Source organism: Telopea speciosissima, chromosome 5, assembly GCF_018873765.1.
Source record: "Telopea speciosissima isolate NSW1024214 ecotype Mountain lineage chromosome 5, Tspe_v1, whole genome shotgun sequence".
In the NCBI taxonomy this organism is placed as follows: Eukaryota; Viridiplantae; Streptophyta; class Magnoliopsida; order Proteales; family Proteaceae; genus Telopea; species Telopea speciosissima.
In genome coordinates, this window is record NC_057920.1 from 50,689,805 (window position 1) to 50,710,442 (window position 20,638).

General features: G+C 39.5%; 1 protein-coding gene across 1 annotated transcript; it reads right to left on the bottom strand.

Moving 5' to 3' along the window:
- Positions 1 to 19,684: 19,684 nt before the first annotated feature.
- Positions 19,685 to 20,381, bottom strand: LOC122662104. The gene is made up of 2 exons (XM_043857662.1): positions 20,116 to 20,381; positions 19,685 to 20,040 (listed from the first exon to the last, which is right to left on the bottom strand). The coding sequence occupies exons 1-2, from the start codon at positions 20,186 to 20,188 to the stop codon at positions 19,787 to 19,789; spliced, it is 327 nt and encodes a 108-aa protein (XP_043713597.1). The 5' UTR covers positions 20,189 to 20,381; the 3' UTR covers positions 19,685 to 19,786.
- Positions 20,382 to 20,638: the final 257 nt, after the last annotated feature.

A 20,638-nucleotide genomic window follows, 5' to 3' on the forward strand; every position in this document is an offset into this window, starting at 1 on the left:
GTAAGGATATAAGCTTGTTTGACATGCATCGATTGACTTACAGATCATTTTCTAACTAATTATAGAGGGTGGTACAGACACCTTATTTTGTCATTTTGCCTCTGGAGGTTTCTCATGACAATGATGAGCAACCTTCAAGATGTAGAGTCGATGTATCTGTAGATATAGCGCAAATGTATATTGCTCAAATCTGTCCACAGATTGTTCAAACCACTACCGGAGCCAAAACCAAAACCCCAAAGCATTCCAAAATCCCTGGAAAGGCTAGCTTTGACCCAAATCTCCTTGGAACCAGCCTAGCCCAGCACAGAACTGGCCCAAACATCCTATACCCATCCTGTCGACATCCAAATCAAGGTCAACATCCAAAGGCTCCAAGTCGACATCGACCCATCCCTGTTGAACGTCGAACAATGCCCTTTTAATAACTATTATCCATCGATATTCATATTATTTACACCAACATCCAAAAATATATCCACTGATGTCGACAGATGTTCATTGACAATTGCTCGATGTTGACCTACCCCTCCTCAATGTTGATTTGACTTCAGTTCATTGTCGACCCTATGCAAATTTGAGAAACCCAAACTCGCCATGTTTAGCTCTGATATCACTTTATTTCGTGATCAAACTCAATTTTGGCTTCCTTAGGCCCCAAGTAACACCTCCTTTGGCAATAAACCACTTGCCTACACCCTATTAGTTATTACTTTGACCAAACACTCACCGTCAATGCAAAGACACATATTTCGATGTTTCACCAAGAATCTGGATCAAATTTAACATCTCAACATGAATTTGGGAGTGCACACACCCCTCTACATCTATAAATACAACCCCTCTCATATTGAAGAGGATCTTTGGACAATTCTCTAAGTCTTACTTCGGGTAGTTAGGTCATATCGAGCGATCTTCGAGTACGAATGACGAAGTGCTGTCCATGAGAGAATGCAAGAAGCCCGAACTATTGGCGATATCATCTCTGAACATCTCTCCCCTGAGACACAAAAGGGAAGCCTCTACTTATTTTATTTTAAGCTTCACTAACTAGATGAGTTTTCCTTTATTTTACGTTGTATTACCAGTTCTATCGCTTTTACCTCACACCTAAGCACAAAGGGGTATGTGATCTCATATTTTTAGTTGATAATCACACATATTCATATGTTGTTTTATCATACTTTTTTTTAATTTTTTCTGGTTGTATAATTCTCACTCACTTTTATGTTTAGACCTGCATGCATGATCTTTCTTTATATCTTGCTTTTATATTCAATGTGCTATGATCCATGTCCTGTATTGTCAACACACCATGTTCTACCTCTTATCCACTATTCTTATGCATTTATTCATTTACGATCCATATTCCACATCATACTTTCACACTTCATGCTTCCATATTTTGCATCTTATATGTATGCACGTAGAATAGGTCATTCTCCTCTTTACATCTGCGTATTTCTTGTTTCATATCACTATAGCCATGCATATTAATCCCTATTATGTTTCCTCATCCTCCATGTCCATTTATCCCGTACATATTAGGTTCATGAGTCTCATATCTATATCATTATTTCATTTATTTTTATGTATATTAATCCCTACCATGCAGCCAAACCTTCAGGTATGTTTCTAAAACTCAAACATGTACTTTTACCTTCTTTTTATTATTTTTGGTACTTCAAATTTCTCACCCAAAAGCATGTTATACCCCTAACAATCAAGTAATAAAAAGATCGATAAGTTCGAGCGGACTGGAGTGCCTAATTCCTTCCCCAGACCCTAACTTGACCTGTACCCAGACCGATATCAATCCCCAAAGGGCATTACAAGAGAGTCATTACATTTATATTCTGGGTCCTAAACCCTCCTTTAGGTGGTGACTCCAACATTCAATTCACCTCCCTTTCCCCCAAAAAGGGATGAGGTGGATGACACGTCGTGATCCCCCACCGTATCATTGTCCTCATAGTTGGCAATGTAGAAGAACTAACATTCATAGCTAAGGCCCCATAGAATCTGATCAGGAGCCATTACCTTAGAATCTTTAGGGTTAGAAATGGTAGAAATTCTACATCAAAAGTTCAAGTATAAAATATCATAATACAATCATATTAAACTAGAGATACTTATCTTAGAGACCTTTTATATATAAAATATTTTGACACTGACACAGTCTTGTTAAAAAAGATCCATCGCTGCTCTTCACTTTCAAAAGTTGTTGCTCATCCCTTTTTTATATTCTATAAATTTTCATTCGAGAGCACTGTCTGCTATTTGCTTAAGCTTCAAAAAGGTAATATTAATTATCTATATATTTTTTTCTTTAGTAATGTAACCTATTCCCATTTACTATTAAATTTTATTTTCATTCGTATCTCATATCCCTTATATTGTATAACTAGCACAATCTGTTAGAAAAAATCTGATGCTGCTCTTCACTTGAGAGCATCCACCTTGTTGTCTCATCCCTTCTGTTTATTTTCAGAAATCTTCCATTTGAGAGTCTACTACTTGCTTCAACTTCAAAAAGGTAATTTTTTTTGAACTTTTTAGTAATGTAACCTAGTTACATTTACTATTAAATCATGTAATTGATATTGATAGATTTCTTTCGCGCTTAGTTTAATGTTAAATATTATATGCTACTTTTTTAGAAACTTATGTAAGGTTCTTATCAATTTTTATATAAATGATTGTATATAGGGTATCAATTCTAAGCTCGCACTAGTAGGACCGACTTGTAACGATGAATGAAAGCCCATAATTAGCCTAACATGTTATCTAAATGCATCGGACTAAGGCTTGAAACGTTAGCTAAACATGTCGGACTAAGACCCGTCATTTTTGTCGGACTAAGACCCGACATTTTTGTCGGGCTAAACTTGACACAGTAGCTAAACATGTCAAACTAAGACTCGACATGTTAGCTAAACGTGTTGTTCATTATGCAAGGGGATAGACCGATGGGCGCCGACCGAGCTTGACACGTTTAAACCTATTTATGAACCATTTTGTTTTACCCCAATTATCCCTTAAATTTCTTGTTTTAATCCCAAATATACCATTTCTTAATTTTCTTAAATAATTTATCTTCTCACATTATGTAAACTATAAATAAAAGAATATGGACCGAGTGAAAAATAGGACTGATAATTGAATATAATGCATTATGAGATTGATAGTAAATTAAATGTTGAATCCAATTATGCTTTGAGAGAGAGAGAGAGAGAGAATCTCAATTATGTTTTCTGTTAATTTTGTAAAAATATTGTAAATTAAATGTTGAATCAAATTACAACTCATTCTCTCACTAATTATGGAGAATGGTGATATAGAACTAGCAGACTTTGATCAGGAGTCACTATTTCAGAATCTTTAGGTCTAAAAGTGATAGAAACTCTACATCAAAAGTTCAAGTATAATACGTTCTAATACAAATATGCTAAACTAAAAATACCATCTCACTAAACTATAAATATAATAGTCCAACGCTGGCACAATTCAGTTAGAAAAGATCCATCACTACTCTTCACTTTGAAAGCTCGTCGCTCATCCCTTTTATTTTATTTTCTACAAATTTCCAATCGATAACACTGTTTACTACTTGCTTCAGCTTCAAGAAAGTAATGTTAATGAGTTCTTTTCTTTTCAGTAATGTAACTTATTTTCATTACTATTAAATTTTTTTATTCTTATCTCACAGCCTTTTTGTCGAATAACTAACACGATTTATAGAAATAATCCAACGTTTCTCTTCATTTGAGAGCATCCATTCTATTATCCCATCCCTTCTGTTTATTTTTATGAAATCTTCCATTTGAGAGTCTACTACTTGTAGGGATTTAGAAATCCCAATCAACAATATATATTCCCACATAGATTTGGAACACCATAAATAGAGAATCATCAATAACATACCTTTGTTAATGGCCGCTGTAGTCAATCCCAAGCTTTTCGCTTCTTATCCTTCCCTTTGGCCTTCCACAGCCTTTTCCTTATGCTCTCCCGTGAGTTGGAAAATAAAATTAGCAAGTGACGGTTGTGGGGACCTTAGGGTTGAATATATATTATATTTTCCCTGACCCTAATCACACTCCCACAATGTGCAAGGTCAGTTATACCCCTCACTTAATCTAGAGTGAAATAACACCTTATGGGCCCAATAAAACAAACCCATATTAATTAAGCCCAATAACCCAACAATCTCCCACTTGGGCAAAATTAATACAGGTGTCTTTATTGGAATTGGCCAAAATTCCACTTTTACTCAAAATTACTTTGGTCCTATTAATGCCCACTTGTGTCGAACGACAACAGAAGATATGCCTCAACATATGGCATACAACTTTCTATCATCACGGCCACAAATGATCCATTAACTTGAACTGTCTTGGGTATATGTAACAACAAGAAAATCAAGAGCATAACAAGTGATCAGTAAGTAAATGCTCGTTTCCTTGTAGGTCCTCTACCTTGAAAATCCTCCCAGGTAGTACACTTTGATATTAACTCACACTTGGGCTAAACCGCTATGAACTGGAGTTAACACCATACTTGGTTTACAATCCACAGCTTAATCCGCCATTTTAAAGAACCTTGGCTCAATACCGCCTATGGCTAAACACCACTTCATCATCTTTGGGTAAATACCGCCTATGGCTAATTGCCATTTTATTATCGTTGGTTAAATACCGCCATCGTAAAATCTTGGCTAAATAATGCCATTATGTACATATAAGACATGTCATGCAACAATGTGCAAAGAAACCATAACTAGTAAATGCATCAAGATGGCATAAAATACAAAACACTGGTCAAATAAGGAGCTCAAACAACAATCAAAAGGGGAGCAACACCCTCCCACTGAACCTGACATGACATGAACATAATAGTCATAATTGTCAAGACAACACAGACTCCCACTAAACCTTGGGAATCACACTGCCATCACCTAAACAAAGCATGTCAAGTACTATGTTGTTCTATACCTCGATGAATCTAGAGTCTTTTGTTCGTAAGGTACCAATTGGTCTCTTGAAAGCATGATCACGAAGGAAAACCCTACTGAGCGAACCATAGAAAAGACTCAGTCACTAACTCCCCAGTATGGACGAAAACACCATTGTCCTCTCCCTTAGTCACCTCTTCTTGGACAGGAAAAATACTTTGTCCCTACTCGCCTTGAGCTGTATGCCTTTTGATGTCCCTTTGGGTAGACAACTGCAGAACTCTTGTCTTACCGCAACCATAAGGGTTTAGGGACAGAGTCAGCAACCTGTAGTTCTGCAGTGAAAAGCCTAACCTAATAGCCCTCTCGATCGTCTCAAAATGCCATCACACTTCTTACATGGTGGATAGAGCAACAACAGTCTAATAACGGTTTGCTTGACACCTTTCCATTTCTCTATAGAACTCCTCCAACCATCAAGGCTACACCACCAGAGATCAATTCCATGTCATCAGTTCAACCACTGGAGCCTGAATCTGATTATCCGGCTATACTAAGTAAGTCATCCTTCCCGTGGACTAGCCTGAACTCTCTGGCACTCAGTAAGTACCGCACCACCTTCTCAACTGCGGTCCAAAGACCCAATCTTATATCAGACTGAAAAGCTCCCAAAAATGCTAACTACAAATGCAATATCGGGATGAGTGCACACCTGTGCACACATCAACCTGACCACAGCTGAAACATGAGGCTCGTCCTTCATGGAATCACTCTCAAGAATCTCCTTTGAATACCATTCCTTGTTCAAGTTGTCCCCTTTGTGGATAAGTGCATCCTCCCACATCATTGGATAAGTCAAAACTCAACAAGATCTTGTTAATAAATGCTCTTTGTGGCAACCTAAGACAGTCTTCCTTTCCACCACGACTTACCACAAAACCAAATACATAGTTGTTCTCTTCTATGTCTTTCATATCAGAATCGCAGCAGTATATCATCTACACAGGGCACACAGAAGATGAACCTACCCTTAGTGGTTTTCTGGTGGATGCAATTGCCAATCGCTCACGCTTAACAGAACCTCAAAACACTGTCCTACAGCCTGTTTTAGACCTTATAGTGATACCGACATCTTAAAACTCGATGGTCCTTTCCTTTCCTTCTCAAAACATTCATACTCACACATGTGGACTCGCTCTGCCTGATTATTTATGGTTCAACTTACTAGATTGGCGGTGGCTTACCTGTTGAAGTTCATATCCTCGTGGAGATCCACGATATCGACTCTCAAGCCTTCCTTCATTTGTGACTCCACGGTAAGGGTGCTACAGTAATGATTCTAAAAGATTCTTACGAGGACACTAGATGAACGACTACTAAGTAATCAAACCCTCTCCTTCTTAGTAGAAATCTTTGGTATTGTCTGGTATTTTGGTGTTCTGCTTTCCGCGGTATTCAGCCTTCCCCTGAAGGTCAATATCGGTTTTATAACAACCAGCTTTGATGCAACAACCTTGCACCACTGGGGAAGCTCCAAGTATCAGACCCCAAACAACCAGCTTTGATGCAACAACCTTGTACGTTACACCACTAGGGAAGCTCCAAGTATCAGACCCCAAACAACCTAAACAGAGGCTCAGAGTTTTCTAATTTACTTCCTTCTCAAGTGTTGACTAGCATCACCACTACTTTTGTAACATTTCTAAGCACAGTGGGACTAATTTCCTTCGAAAGTTATCATCTTCCCCTTGATGCAGTCAACACACTTTCCTAACATTTCAAGAGCTAAGCAACAATAATGCATTTCTCTATTCCTCTATAGGCCCATCCTAACATCCATTCACGGTGATTGTTTTATGGGAGAGAACAACGACTTATGCAACCATCAATCACATAATCAAAACAAAATAAAGGAACCAACTCTATTAAAAATAGTGTAAATGCTTATCCAAGTAAAACATGATTCTTCTAAATTCAAATAAATTATATGTTTTAGCAAAACAAAACAATAAAATAAACATGAACAGAATGGTTTAAAAGTTCTCAATGACTTCTATATGGTTTCCACATTTTTATATCCTCATCTCTTACTAAGACCTTTACTTCTCATTCACCCCTTGATCATGAAACCACATCTCATCTTCCGAGTGCTGTGGTGACTGGTTACGAGACCTGGGAATGTAGAATGGTGACTCCGGTCTGTCCACTTCCTCAGATTCTGCCTCATCTCTTGGTGGGGACCTTGGAGTATAGTAAGGTGAGTCCGACTTATCCACTACAATAGAGAGGATTTTCTCAACTGGTCCGCACCCACGTGGCCAATCCCTCACCACCAACGGTCTCGACATCTTGGATCCTTTGAAAACCTCAGCACGTGCCCTCATGACAGCCCTATACGTTCGTGCAGTCAAACTCATCTTTTTACTTCCTATTCAAGTGCAGTCTCCAGTGCACTGGGAAGAATCTAAGGCACTGGTATCACAGTTTTGCATCTTGAAGTTATCGTCTACAACTGACTTATCCTTGGTGGGTGGCATCCTGTCAAACAGAATATCAAATCAATAACTAGCACTTGCCACACCCATAACTTCAATAATTATCCGGTGTCAAGACTGTGTCGGTTATGACAAAACAAGTTGGTGTAACATTCAAGGGTTTTAGTCTGGTGTACATTTCTAACCTATACATTAGTGGTCTACATTCATTGTCTATACCTTAATTAGTCTAGATAGCATACACACACTCTAGTTACTATCAAATAAATAAATACACACTATTGACCGTGGGAGCCTAACTAGGGTGTGTTACAAACACGCCATAAAAGACAAGCTGGTGCAAAAAATAACACAATTTACGAGCAACATATCCTGAACATATCTTTCCCTCCCTGAGCATAAGATATGCAAGAGCTTTTATTAAGCCATTCTTTCCATAAAACTAGAAGTGACTCTAGTGGTCCTATCACTTTTTGGCATAAGGAGCCCCAGAGTGCCATCCTTCCTATATTGCATGTGCATACCTAATCTCTTGAAACTTGGGTAGCAACTCTACTAAACATGTACTACCTGCTTTGCTACCATGACCGAACTGCAGAGGAAATTGATGTGCCACTATGGTGGTTAACACCTCATTCCCCTATAGTTCCCAAATTGAAAAACTGTAGCTAATCACCTATAGAGTAATGAACTTTCTTATAAGCATGTGCAATATAGTATATTTTCTATCACCTTAACTAATTCTTATGTGTAAGGTTTTCCATGCACAATCAAGACCTTTCGCTAACTTAAGCACTGGGTATTGTTAATACCTATAACTTATGGTCCATCCTAGTTCCTAATGAACTAGTTCACAAAACCAGAAGAGTATCAATTGGAACTACATTTTTAACCTTTGGGTTTTGAAATGCACTGGTCCTCTTCACACTTTGCTGGTTATACAATACAATGTTCCAGCACATAACCGAGAGTGTCAACCGAATCTACATCCCTAACCTTTGGGTTTTGAAATGTACTGGACCACTCAATACTTAACAATTACTGCGAGACAGCACCAACCTATGGAAAAACTGTCACCTTTAGGTTAAAAATTATCCCTAGGCTAGTCTCTCCCTATGTGTGTGTCTATTACTTTGGTCTTGGATGATGCTACCTTTGGGTGAGCATCACCACCTTTGCTGCTCTAAGAATAAACCTTAAGTTATTGTGCATTATAACAAAATCAGTTTTTACCAGTTTGGTGGGTTCCGACTGACCTTATTAGAGCACCCAACAACTCATGATGCAGCCATGGGATATTTATTTATAAATTAAAACAATTCAATGTATATAAACCTTATGACACACATCAATTCTGTAAAAAATTATAGTTGTTTTGCATTGCATCATGACATAATATTGCATATGTTCGTTTATGATCAACAGGGAATCAGGAATGCAGGAACACATGCTTTCAAGAATTGTATAACACATTAAAAGGCTCATTGTGGGTCCCAGAGGTCACAGTTGAGGTAAGTGAGGCATACCAATGCGTAGCCCTCGAAAAAACAGATGCAGTGGGAAAAACCTCGACGTCAAAAGCCCTCCCACGCGCCCTCACGCGCAGTTTGAATCCGACGGGTGATATCACACGCGGTCGGTCAAACCCAGCCAACTTGATCGATCTGAACTGGTCTAGAATGGGTTAAACTGGACTGGTCTGACCTGGTTTGAACTGAATCGGTCCGACCAACTCAAGCCGATTAGCCTGGTAAAAAATTCGGGTTAAGATCCGGGTCGGGTGACCCAGCCAAACAGGGTACGGGTCAACCCGTGTTTCTTGGGTCGGGCTTGCCCCATTCAGGTTGGATCCGGGTCGTCTTCACTTGGATCGGGTCTGACCTGACCTATCTGGATTAGATTCGGTCTGGTCCGATTGGGTTGGGCTGGTCTGGCCCACTTGGGACTGGGTCTGACCGAGTTGTGACCCGCTTACTCCCCAGGTTGACTCGAAAACCCTACCGAGTCGACCCGGCGATGACTCATCCGCCGCTGTCTCACACACACACAAAAAAAAAAGTTTTTTTTTTTAAAGGGAGAAAAACGGCGTGTGAGATTCACCCACTTTTTTCGATGGCGAGTGGAGACGTTTTTGGCGAAACGACTTTCATGGCCGTGACCGCCTCGACCTCCTCTTCCATTCCATATAAAAATTTTAAAAAATTGGTGGTCGTATACCACCGGCAGCAATTGTACAAGGTCGTTCCAAAACCTAAAAAACCTTAAAAAATTCGTTTCAAGTAAAACCATGGATTCCAAATCCATATGGGTTGGCTCTGATGCCACTTGTAGGGATTTGAAAACCCCAATCAACCATGTATATTCCCACATAGATTTGGAATACCATAAATAGAGAATCATCAATAACATACCTTTGTTAATGGTGGCTGTAGTCGATCCCAAGTTTTTCGCTTCTTGTCCTTCCCTTTGGCCTTCCACAACCTTTCTCTTATGCTCTCCCGTGAGTTGGAAAAGAAAATTAGCAAGTGACGGCAATGGGGACCTTAGGGTTGAATATATATTATATTCTCCTTGACCCTAATCACACTGCCACAATGTGTAAGGTTAGTTATACCCCTCACTTAACCTGGAGTGAAATAACACCTTATGGGCCCAATAAAGCAAACCCCTTAATTAAGCCCAATAACCCAACAATACTTGGTTCAGTTTCAAGAAGGTAATATTTCTTTTTATCTTTTTAATAATGCAACCTATTTCCATTTACTATTAAATGTTGCATTCATTCTTGTAAATTGATATTGATAGATTTCTTTCACGTTTAGTTTAATGTTAAATGTTATATGATGATTTTTTTGTTAACTCATGTAATTTTTTTGTCATTTTTTGTAGAAATGATTGTATATAGAGGTGTCAATTCTAAGCCCGCTCCAATAGGATCGACTGGAAAAAACCCAAAATTGACCAGACATGCTAGCGCCTTAGCTAAACATGTCGGACTAAGGCTCAACACGTTTGTTAAACGCGTCATTCACGGTGCAAGAAGATGGACTGATGGGCTCCAACCGAGCCTGACACGTTTAAGGACCAACACATTTAAGCATGTTTATGAACCCTTTCTTTTACCCAAATCACCCATTCTCTATTTTTTTTCCCAAACATACCCTTTTTTAATCTCCTTGATTACTTAATCTTCTCGCATTGAGCTGAGTAGAAACATAGAATTGATAATTGAATATTAATGCATTGTGAAATTTCTTTTGGGTAAATCATAAATTGATTGATGATAAAGGGACGTAGTAGCCAAGGCGTCATTTACACACAAATAATGAAGCCAAGAAGTGGAATTAGGCCAAACCGTCATACACATTAATGACAGGGTCTTGCTGTCAAGGGAAAGAGCTACACCATTTGCTCCACTTGGAGGAAAAGAAAAATTTCGTTCATTAAAAAAAAGGAAAAAAGACCCATTTGATGTGCTTTAAGGATTGAAATCAATTGATGGGTTCTAACCGCTTGATAATAAAGACTCACCTGATGAACTTTAAAGTTTGTACTCAATTGATGAATTGTAACTTAATGTGCTTGATAATCAAGACCCACTTGATGTGCCTTAAAGATTGAAATCAATTGATGAACATTAAGCTTTCCAACGGTATTGTCTTCTCCGGCAAATGCTACCACCGAAGAACAATTCAGCATCGTGTGGATGTTGGTAAAGGATCTTTATGGTTCCTATAACAATCAATTTCATTAAAATTGCAAAACATATGCAACCTTCCATGATAAGGAGCTCGACACGAACCTCAGATCAATGACGAACGAGAAGAATAGCTTGGAAAATAAATCTTGGAGAGCAACGAAACAAATATTGACCAGCCTCCATTAGCGAAACCTCCACCTGTTAAACCCGTGCCCAATAACCCGGTTTGAAACCCGGTCTAACCTTCCGATCTGGTTGAACCTCGCGTGTAGGAGGGGGAGCGTATTACACTTGTGAGTTGTGGACCATAATACTCAAGCCATCTCACAAGATTGTCGATCGTGACTTAAGAAAAGTCATCGAGGATGGGTTCATCGACAGAGAAAGGGGAAATTTGTCTATAATGGTGTATTCTTGGAATTCCCTCATTCCAAGGATCTGCAAGGTCCGCGCCGTTGTTACCCATGCCCCCTTCATGACGAATGAGAGTAAGTCACTATCCGAATAATTCATGCCTATGCATGACCATTAATAAGTATAAGAACTAAAATGGGCTTGGGCTTAGGACCTTAGCCCCTTTCTATTTATAACTAGAACTTAGGTTATGGGCGTAGCAGGATGATGGGTCCAATAATTCAAACTAGGATTTAAGGTTAATACTTGGCCAAACAGCCCTCAACCTTATTGAACCCAAAAACCTAGACCACCATCCAAACAAACCCTAAGGACTAAAGCAGCTTAACCTAATACCCTATCTCTCTCTCTCTCATTTGCAACCACAAAGAAGAAAGAGGGAAAGAGAAATCGTGGGAGCAAGGGAGGAGAAGAAGGAAGAGAAGGATAAGAAGAGGAAGGAAGGAGGAAGGAGTGTGAGGTTAAGGCCAAGCCTCAAGCTCAGCCCTATCTTGGTAAGTACCTTTCCCATCCTCCTCTCTCTCCCCCATTTTACCTATTTCTAAACCTAGGGTTTTGATTGTGAGCATGCCATGAATGCTCCACCTACTTAGTAGAAAGATCATTAATGCTTGACCTTAATACCTTGCTTGTGAAGGTACCTAACCGAAGAATGTTGGCAAAATTCGGAGCTCCCTAGGGCTGCTAGGGTATTATCGAAGGTTCATATAAACACCGATGACTAAGTTGACCGGAAAAAGGGTGAAGTTTGAATGATCAGAGGAGTGTGAAAAGAGCTTTCAAGAGCTGCAACACAGCTTGGTCACTGCCCCAGTTTTGACACTCCCATCGGGTACCGGAGGTATGACAGTGTATAGTGATGCCTATAGATCAGAGCTTGGTTGTGTTTTGATGTAGAATGGCAAGGTAGTAGCGTATGCTTCTAGGTAGCTAAAAGATTACGAGAAGAACTACCCCACTCATGATCTTGAGTTAGCGGCAGTAGTTTTTGCACTCAAGATTTGGCATCATTACAAAAAGCAAAATTTTCAGCGATCACAAGAGCTTGAAGTACTACTTCACTCAGAAGGAGTTGAATATGAGGCAGAGATGATGGTTGGAGCTGATGAAAGACTGATTGCACCATTCAATACCATCCAGGCAAAGCTAATGTGGCGGCATATGCACTTAGTATAAAGCCACAAACCCTTTCTTTGGCATCATTAACAATCAACGAGCGGTTTATAGAGGAAGCCAGAAGGATGGAGTTGGAAGTGTTGATTGATGATGCTACTATGTTACTTGCCGCCCTGACAGTACAACCCTCATTGGCAGAGAAGATCAAAGCAGGCCAACCTACTGATGTAGAGTTATAAAAATTGATAGATGATATTTGAAAAGAGAGGTAGCAAGATCTAGACTTCACATTGACTAAGGATGGTACCCTCCGATTCATAAATAGACTGTGTGTACCCAAAGATGATCAATTGAGGAAAGATATAATGATAAAGGATTATTGTTCACGGTACTCAGTACACCCCGACAACACCAAGATGTACAAAGACTTAAAGATGCATTATTGGTGGATCGGGATGAAGGCTGATGTGGCAATATTTGTATCGAAGTGTTTTACCTGTCAACAAGTCAAAGCGGAGAGACACCGGCCTCACGGTTTGCTGCAGTCACTTCCTATTCCAGAACGGAAGTGGGAGCAAATCACCATGCACTTTGTCACCAGATTGCCCCAAACACCTAGGGGTGTTGATGCCATATGGGTGATTGTTGATCGGCTCACCAAGACCACACACATCATTCCGATGAAGGTAACCTATCCAATGGACAAGCTGGAAAAGCTGTACATGGACAATGTTGTTAGCTTGCATGGGGTTCCAGTAAGCATTATTTTCGATCGTGACCCCAAGTTCACACCCAGTTTTTGGGGTGGTTTCCAGAAGGCTATGGGTACACTACTGAACTTTAGTACGGCCTTCGACCCATAGACCGATGGTCAGTCAGAGAGGACCGTACAGACATTAGAAGACATGCTCAGGACCTTTACCATCGATTTGAAAGGCAGCTAGGACGAGCATATTCCACTCATTGAATTTGCTTACAACAACAGTTATCATGCTACTATTGGTATGGCACCGTTCAAAGCACAGTATGGCAGTAGGACACCATTATACGGGGATGAGGTTGGTGAGTGAAGAATATTAGGGCCCGAATTAATATATGCCATATGTGAAAAGATAGACTTGATTAGAGACCGAATCAAGGCCGCCCAATCAAGGCAGAAAAGCTATGCTGATTTGAAACGAAAGGACCTTGAGTTTACCATGGGTGACAAAGTGTTTCTTTGATTGTTGCCAACGAAAGGTGTATTGCGGTTTGATAAGAAAGGAAAGCTGAGTCCTAGGTACATTGGGTCATATGAAATCCTGGTAAGGATTGGACCGGTAGCATACAAACTAGCATTACCCCCCTCATTAGCCGGTATCCATGAAGTATTCCACGTCTTGATGTTGAGAAAGTACACTGCCGATCTTAGCCATATTTTGGCTCAGGAGCCACCTGAGCTTGCGGAAGATATAACTTATGTTGAGGAACCTGTGAAGATCCTTGAGAAGAATGAACACAATCTCTGCAATCATGTTGTTTCTTATGTAAAGGTATGATGGAGAAACCACTTCGATGAAGAGGCATCTTGGGAGCGCGAGAGCGAAATTCAAGCAACGCATCCCCATCTTTTCTACATAACAGGTATGTCTTAATTTCGAGGATAAAAATCTTATAAGGTGTGGGGAATGTTAAACCCGTGCCCAATAACTCGGTCTAACTTTTTGATCCGGTTGAACCTCGTGTGTAGCAGGGGGAGCGTATTATGCTCGTGAGTTATGGGCCATGATACTCAAGCCATCTCATAAGATTGTCAATCGTGACTCGAGAAAAGTTGTTGAGGATAGGTCATCGACAGAGAAAGGGGGAAATTCGTCTATAATGGTGTATTCTTGGAATTTCATCATTCCGAGGATCCGCAAGGCCCGCGCAGTTATTACCCATGCTCACTTCATGACGAATGGGAGTAACTCACCGTCCAAATAATTCATGCCTATTCATGACCATTAATAAGTATAAGAACTAAAATGGGCTTAGCTTAGGACCTTAGCCCCTTTCTATTTATAACTAGAACTTGGGTGATGCGCATAGTAGGATGATGGGCCCAATAACTCAAACTAGGACTCAAGGTTAACACTTAGCCAAACAGCCCTTAGCCTTATTGAACCTAAAGACCTAGACCACCATCCAAACAAACCCTAAGGACTAAAGCAACTTAACCTAATGCCTTATGTCTCTCTCTCTCATTTGCAACCACAAAGAAGAAAGAAAGAAAGAGAAATCGTGGGAGCAAGGGAGGAGAAGAAGGAAGAGAAGGATATGAAGAGGAAGGAAGAAGGAGGAAGGAGTGTGAGGTTAAGGCCAAGCCTCAAGCTCAACCCTACCTTGGTAAGTACCTTTCCCATCCTCCATCTCTCTCTCTCTCTCCCATTTTATCTATTTTTAAACCTAGGATTTGGATTGTGAGCATGCCATGAATGTTCCACCTACCTACTAGAATGATCATTAATGGTTGACCTTAATACTTTGCTTGTGAAGGTATCTAACCCAACTTTGAACCTCATTCACCCCTCTCCATTTATAAGCCTTAAGTTGAGGTTTCACCTCCATTCATGGGTTTCACCAACTCCTATGGCAAGCCGTAAATGGTGGCTTAGGTACTGTCAAATAATGTTGGTTTTAGATCTTTCAAACCCCAATGCCCATCCTCCATGAGTTCCCTCCTTATATGTATCTTAATGAAGGAAACCCATTTGATCATTGGGTTTATGAACCCATGTTGTGAGTGTGCATTGGCACCTTGAATGGGGTGATACTGGCCAAGGAGATCCTAAAGAACCCTAGATATATTCCTTTTAGACCCAAACCCATGGACAACCAAAACTAATCTCGGATTGGTGATGACAGCAAGACAGGCAGGAACAAGAACAGGGGATAGGCAGAATGCTTCTGTCTATGGAAACCCAAGCTTCATGCCTGTGAGCTGCTGCCAAGGATAGGTATGAAGGACAGGCAGAAGCATTTTGCCGGTGGGAGGTCTTGTTGTTCATGCCGGTTACCCTGTTTCAGCCCTGTTTGACCTCTTTTGGGGTCCCACCTCTTATGACCCTAAAACACTAACCTCACCACACATTGTACACCCTCTTTAGGTTGACTCACCTAGCTCGGGGGCGTACTAGCGCGTGGGACGGTGAACTTGGTATTGAACGCCAATTTGAGGAACTTATATTTGAAAGCTAGTTTGAAAACCAAGGTAAGTGAGTTAGGCATTTGTCTTAATTTATGGAATGTTTGTGTCATGTCATGCGAATGTCATTCATGCATGTTTGCTATATTATATAATCGTCGTTAAGATGATATACGTATATAGAGGTTATAGGACTTTACATTCTTGTCTTGCAATATTACTATTACTTATGGCACTGTGGTGCAAATGGAGTCAGATTCGGATATGGAACCTGGGTGCCGATTGGTGCTAGACCTGGGATTTCCATATTGAGGGTCAAACTTATGGCATGTAGATCTAGGTTGGTGCTAAACCTGGGATTGCCGTACTTATAATTGCATTAGAGTTGTCTACTGCATTAGGTGAAAACGGAGTGGTGAACGGTCGACCACCTTTGGTAATCACATCCCGTACTTGTATGCGTATGTATAGGCTAGAGGGGTAAGAGGATAGCCGGCCGACCATATTTCGGTATCTATAGACTCAGTCTCTGGCATATGCATGGGCGTACCTTACTCATACAATAGATGAATGTTGGTTAGGATAAATATATACCCAATACTATGACCCTTACAGACAGGGGTTTAGGTGTCGGTCAAATCCTGAGTCTCGACCTTTATTCGAGGTACAACTCATCGGGAAGTTCAGGCATCGACCGTCATTCGGGCAGAATGCCAAGACGGGGTTTGACTCGGGGGTTTACGTATATCTCTTGGTGGAGACCAGTACGGCAGGCTTCTAGTGCAACTCAGGTTTGTCATCGTCGGTATACCATCCGTTTATGGTATCGATGTCGGGGATGTTACCTAAGGTGTTGCTATAGTACTATACATGACTTAGTTATATTGTTAGGTGGATAACAATGAAATTATAAATCATCATACATTCATGTAGCATGATTGTAAACTATATGCGATGTACGGTCTACCTTGGTGGTATAGGATACTTTAGTATCCGTCCATTATGTACGATTTGCGGTCAACCTCATTCATTACTATTTGTGTTGGCTTATGTGGCTTAGCCACTCATTGGGCTTAGTGGAGCTCATTCCTCGAAGAAACATATTTTTAGATGATGCTGGTACATTCGAGCAAGTTGGCGTAGAGTACGAAACTCCCTCTGTTGGATATGAAGATTTGTGGACTCTGAAGATTGTGGAGCATGGACCGAAGTGGTACTATGAGGTGTGTTCCCCAAGGGAACAATGATTATGGCTGTGTAGTCGTCTTTTGATGCACTTGGGCACATTTACTTTTTGGTTCTTAGTGTAGTATTTTGCTTTCCTATCATGAGAGATGTATTGTATAAATCATAGGTATAATACATAGATCCTAATGGGAAAGGTCGTATTGATGATACCAAAACACTGTTATTTATATATTACTATATGTTATAATGTAGTTTCCGTCGACTCTGATGGTAATTATGTTAATACTTTCTTTATTGATCTATTACTTGTCGTTGTGAATAAGTTAATTTTTGATACTGCATCAGTGATCTGGTGGTTGGGGAGTGTATTTGTACACTCCGGTTGCATTTCCCCGTGGTTCAAAGATGGGGGTGGAACACCACCTTACTTTGAGCATTCCATGCAAAGACCAATACTTCAGTCACAACTTACTTGTGATGAGGCTTACCCAGAAAGATATATCCCACTAAAGAATTATTCCATGCTATTGCAGTAATATCCTCAAATTCATCCCCTACTAAAAATTAATTTTCGTTATCTTCGTTTGCGTATACGTCTGCCTCCATCTTAGAAACCTCCACCTCTTCTTGAACATTCCATGTTGAATTATTCCAAGCTACTGCAGCACTATCCTCAAATTTGTCTCCTACCATGAAGTCGCCTTCGCCTTCATCTTCACCTTTGCTTTCACCTTCGCCTAAACAACTTTCAATGGTCATGGTGATTCACTCACGAGGAGAGAAAACACTCACAATGAAGCACATAATCAAGACTATTTATATTCTTTGAAATGTCATCTTATGTATGTCTACTGAGATTGAGGCTCATAGTACTCTAAATGCATTGAGATTTACTTATTTAGTCATTAGCCCACTAAGGAACATTTTCTCAAGTAAGTTCTTGTTTCAACCCAAAGAATGAATCTCGTTATGAGCTATATGGACCAAACTTGCATAGCCCGATTGTAGCCCATTTAGTATGAACGCATTTAGGCGTGTTTAGCCTTTTTAGTATGAGCCCAACTATAGACAAGTACCCGATTGACCGTTTATAGATAGGACCATGCCAAACTTATGCGGATCGATAACTTAAACAGGCCGGTCATGGTGTGGGATCCTAAAGTAGGGAGACCGTTAGGCTTGATCGAAGTCAGCTCGGTCCGACCGATTGAAACCTATAATCCCTGATTTCAAAAATCGGAATCAGATCAGGTCGATTTGTATCGAAATTTATCGTAATTGATTCATCGCCTCTACGATCTCTCCCAACATGTCCATTCAGACCACTCATATAATAATCTGTTCTCATTGACTAAAACCTTAAACTAATACATCCATTTATTTCCAAAATTATAATTTACTACTTTTATTCAACCTTAGGATGAGTAAATGCTAATTATATTGACAACCTCTTTCTCCAATACAAGCTTGATGGATAGAATCCCATCTCCAAATCTTTTAACATCCTTTATATTATTTTTTAAATCTTTATCCACTATCATGCCCACTCTACTTCTATTAATTTTATCTCTCGTATACCAAAATTTAAACCTTCACAACTCAGTTATTTTTTTGTTTTTACCTTTCCATCTAATCTCTTGAATACAAGTTATGTTAATCTTCTTCTCCACAAAACATCTCTAAATTCTAGACTCTTACTTGTTAAATATCTAATGTTCCAAGATACTAATTTAATCCTAGCTTCTTTATCCGTTGGTCTACAATGTGAGAACCCTTACATACTTGTCACCATATCCAACACCAACAGGATGTGTCTCCTCCAAGAGATGTCTTAGCTAATCCATACTTTTCACTACACACATGTCAATAGTGTAATGCTTTGTTTATTCTGGCATGGAACGCCCTAGCATAGCGTTGATAATATAAAGTTCTAGAATCCATGTAAAAAGGGTTTAACTAGTTTTTTTTTTTGTTTTCTTTGTGCCGGTTGTCAATCTGACGCACCAATCCTCTTCCTTTATCCAAGCCTGGGACAGCAGCAAACATTGGTGGAATTGTTTATTTTTAAATACACATTCATGCTGAATGGGGCAGGTTTAATTTGACATTAAAAGCATGTTTTTCCTTCATACATTAAAGTAAGTTGGTGGATGGATGATTTATTTATTCTTAATAGAATAAAAATGCCTAAACAACACATAAAAGAACTCAACAAATCCCAAATATTAGCAAGCTAAGGTTTAACAGGTTCAATAATAATAAACACCAAATCTTTAGGGATTAAGTTTATGTGTTATTGGTATGCATACTTGAACTACTATAATGATAAATGCATTTAAATTCCCTAGAAAAGAACATCAATTAGGACATTCAGTACAAAAAAAAGAAAAGAAAAAAGAATGAAAAAAAAAAAAAAACTGAAAATATAGTTCAAGACAACATTCATTCCATCTGACAACTGTAGTTTATGTAACCTTCCTATTCTTGATTTAGTTGGAGTTTTCTTTTACTTATATCTTTGCCTTGTAGCCCCAGAACAATCTACAACCAGCCCATTTGTTACAAGCAGGGCTCAAAGGATAAAAGTAATTATTTCTCCTAATTTATAGTACTTAAACCTTCCTTCATCTTCTCCAATAAAAACCTCATGAAAATCTTCATATATCAACTTTACCATGTGAATGCAATAAACAAGACTAGTGTACATGAAATACCAATCCATATCATAGCAATAATCAAAAAGACATCAGCACTTAGTTTCCATCCTGAGCAAGTGCATCAAGTAACCTCAAATTACAGGGAAGCATAAACTCGGCGTGTATTGGATAGTGAGAGGAAGGGTAGAAGCCATCAATGTTATCATTTACCACCTCACAGGATACTGGAATCAATGATCGACCTCTGTAAAGGACCCAATCTATGTGCAGATCCTGAGTTTGCCGATCCCAGCAAGGGCAAAGTGCTCTGAACATTAACTTGAAGAATTCGATAGCTCCTTGTTTATCACCTGCAGCAACAAATGAAAACTGAGCACTGCAGTTTCAACGAGTGCCTTAAGAGATTCTTAAGCGAATTGGAATACCTTTGAATCCATGGTATGTGCGTATCAAGGAGACATTTTTCCTCACCCGAGCATTGGGCCATGCATCCCTCATATCACCGACGACACCATGCTCTCTGTGGTTCAAGTGATGAAAGAGTTAGGAGTAATCAGTCTTCACTTACCTGTGTATATTACCCTTCCATTTAAAATTCATGATGTAACTTCTTTGGGAATGCCTGGGTAACCACAAGGTTTCAAAGCTTGATGTTATTCAAGATAAATGATTGATTTCTTCCACTAACAGTATGGAAACAACATTGTCACTAGTACTATATATGCCACATGTCAGCTTGTTTTGATGCATAGTCGAATTTGATTGTGTTAGACTTGATACATGAGCTAGAGATGAGGTGAATAACATGTTCAGGAAGCATGAGTACCAAGCAAGCACCACCTAGGCGTCCGGGCTATTTCTTGGACCCAATGCGACAACACACCCTGTTGACACTTCATGATTTTATGTTGATTTATGTTTGATATTTATTTTTTAATGAATATGTTT

Bases quoted from the DNA above. Each gene is read 5' to 3' on its own strand.
- LOC122662104 (XM_043857662.1), bottom strand. From the start codon at position 20,188: ATGAGGGATGCATGGCCCAATGCTCGGGTGAGGAAAAATGTCTCCTTG. The intron at 20,041-20,115 runs GTATTCCAATTC...TTGTTGCTGCAG, and splicing joins CACATACCATGGATTCAAAG to GTGATAAACAAGGAGCTATC.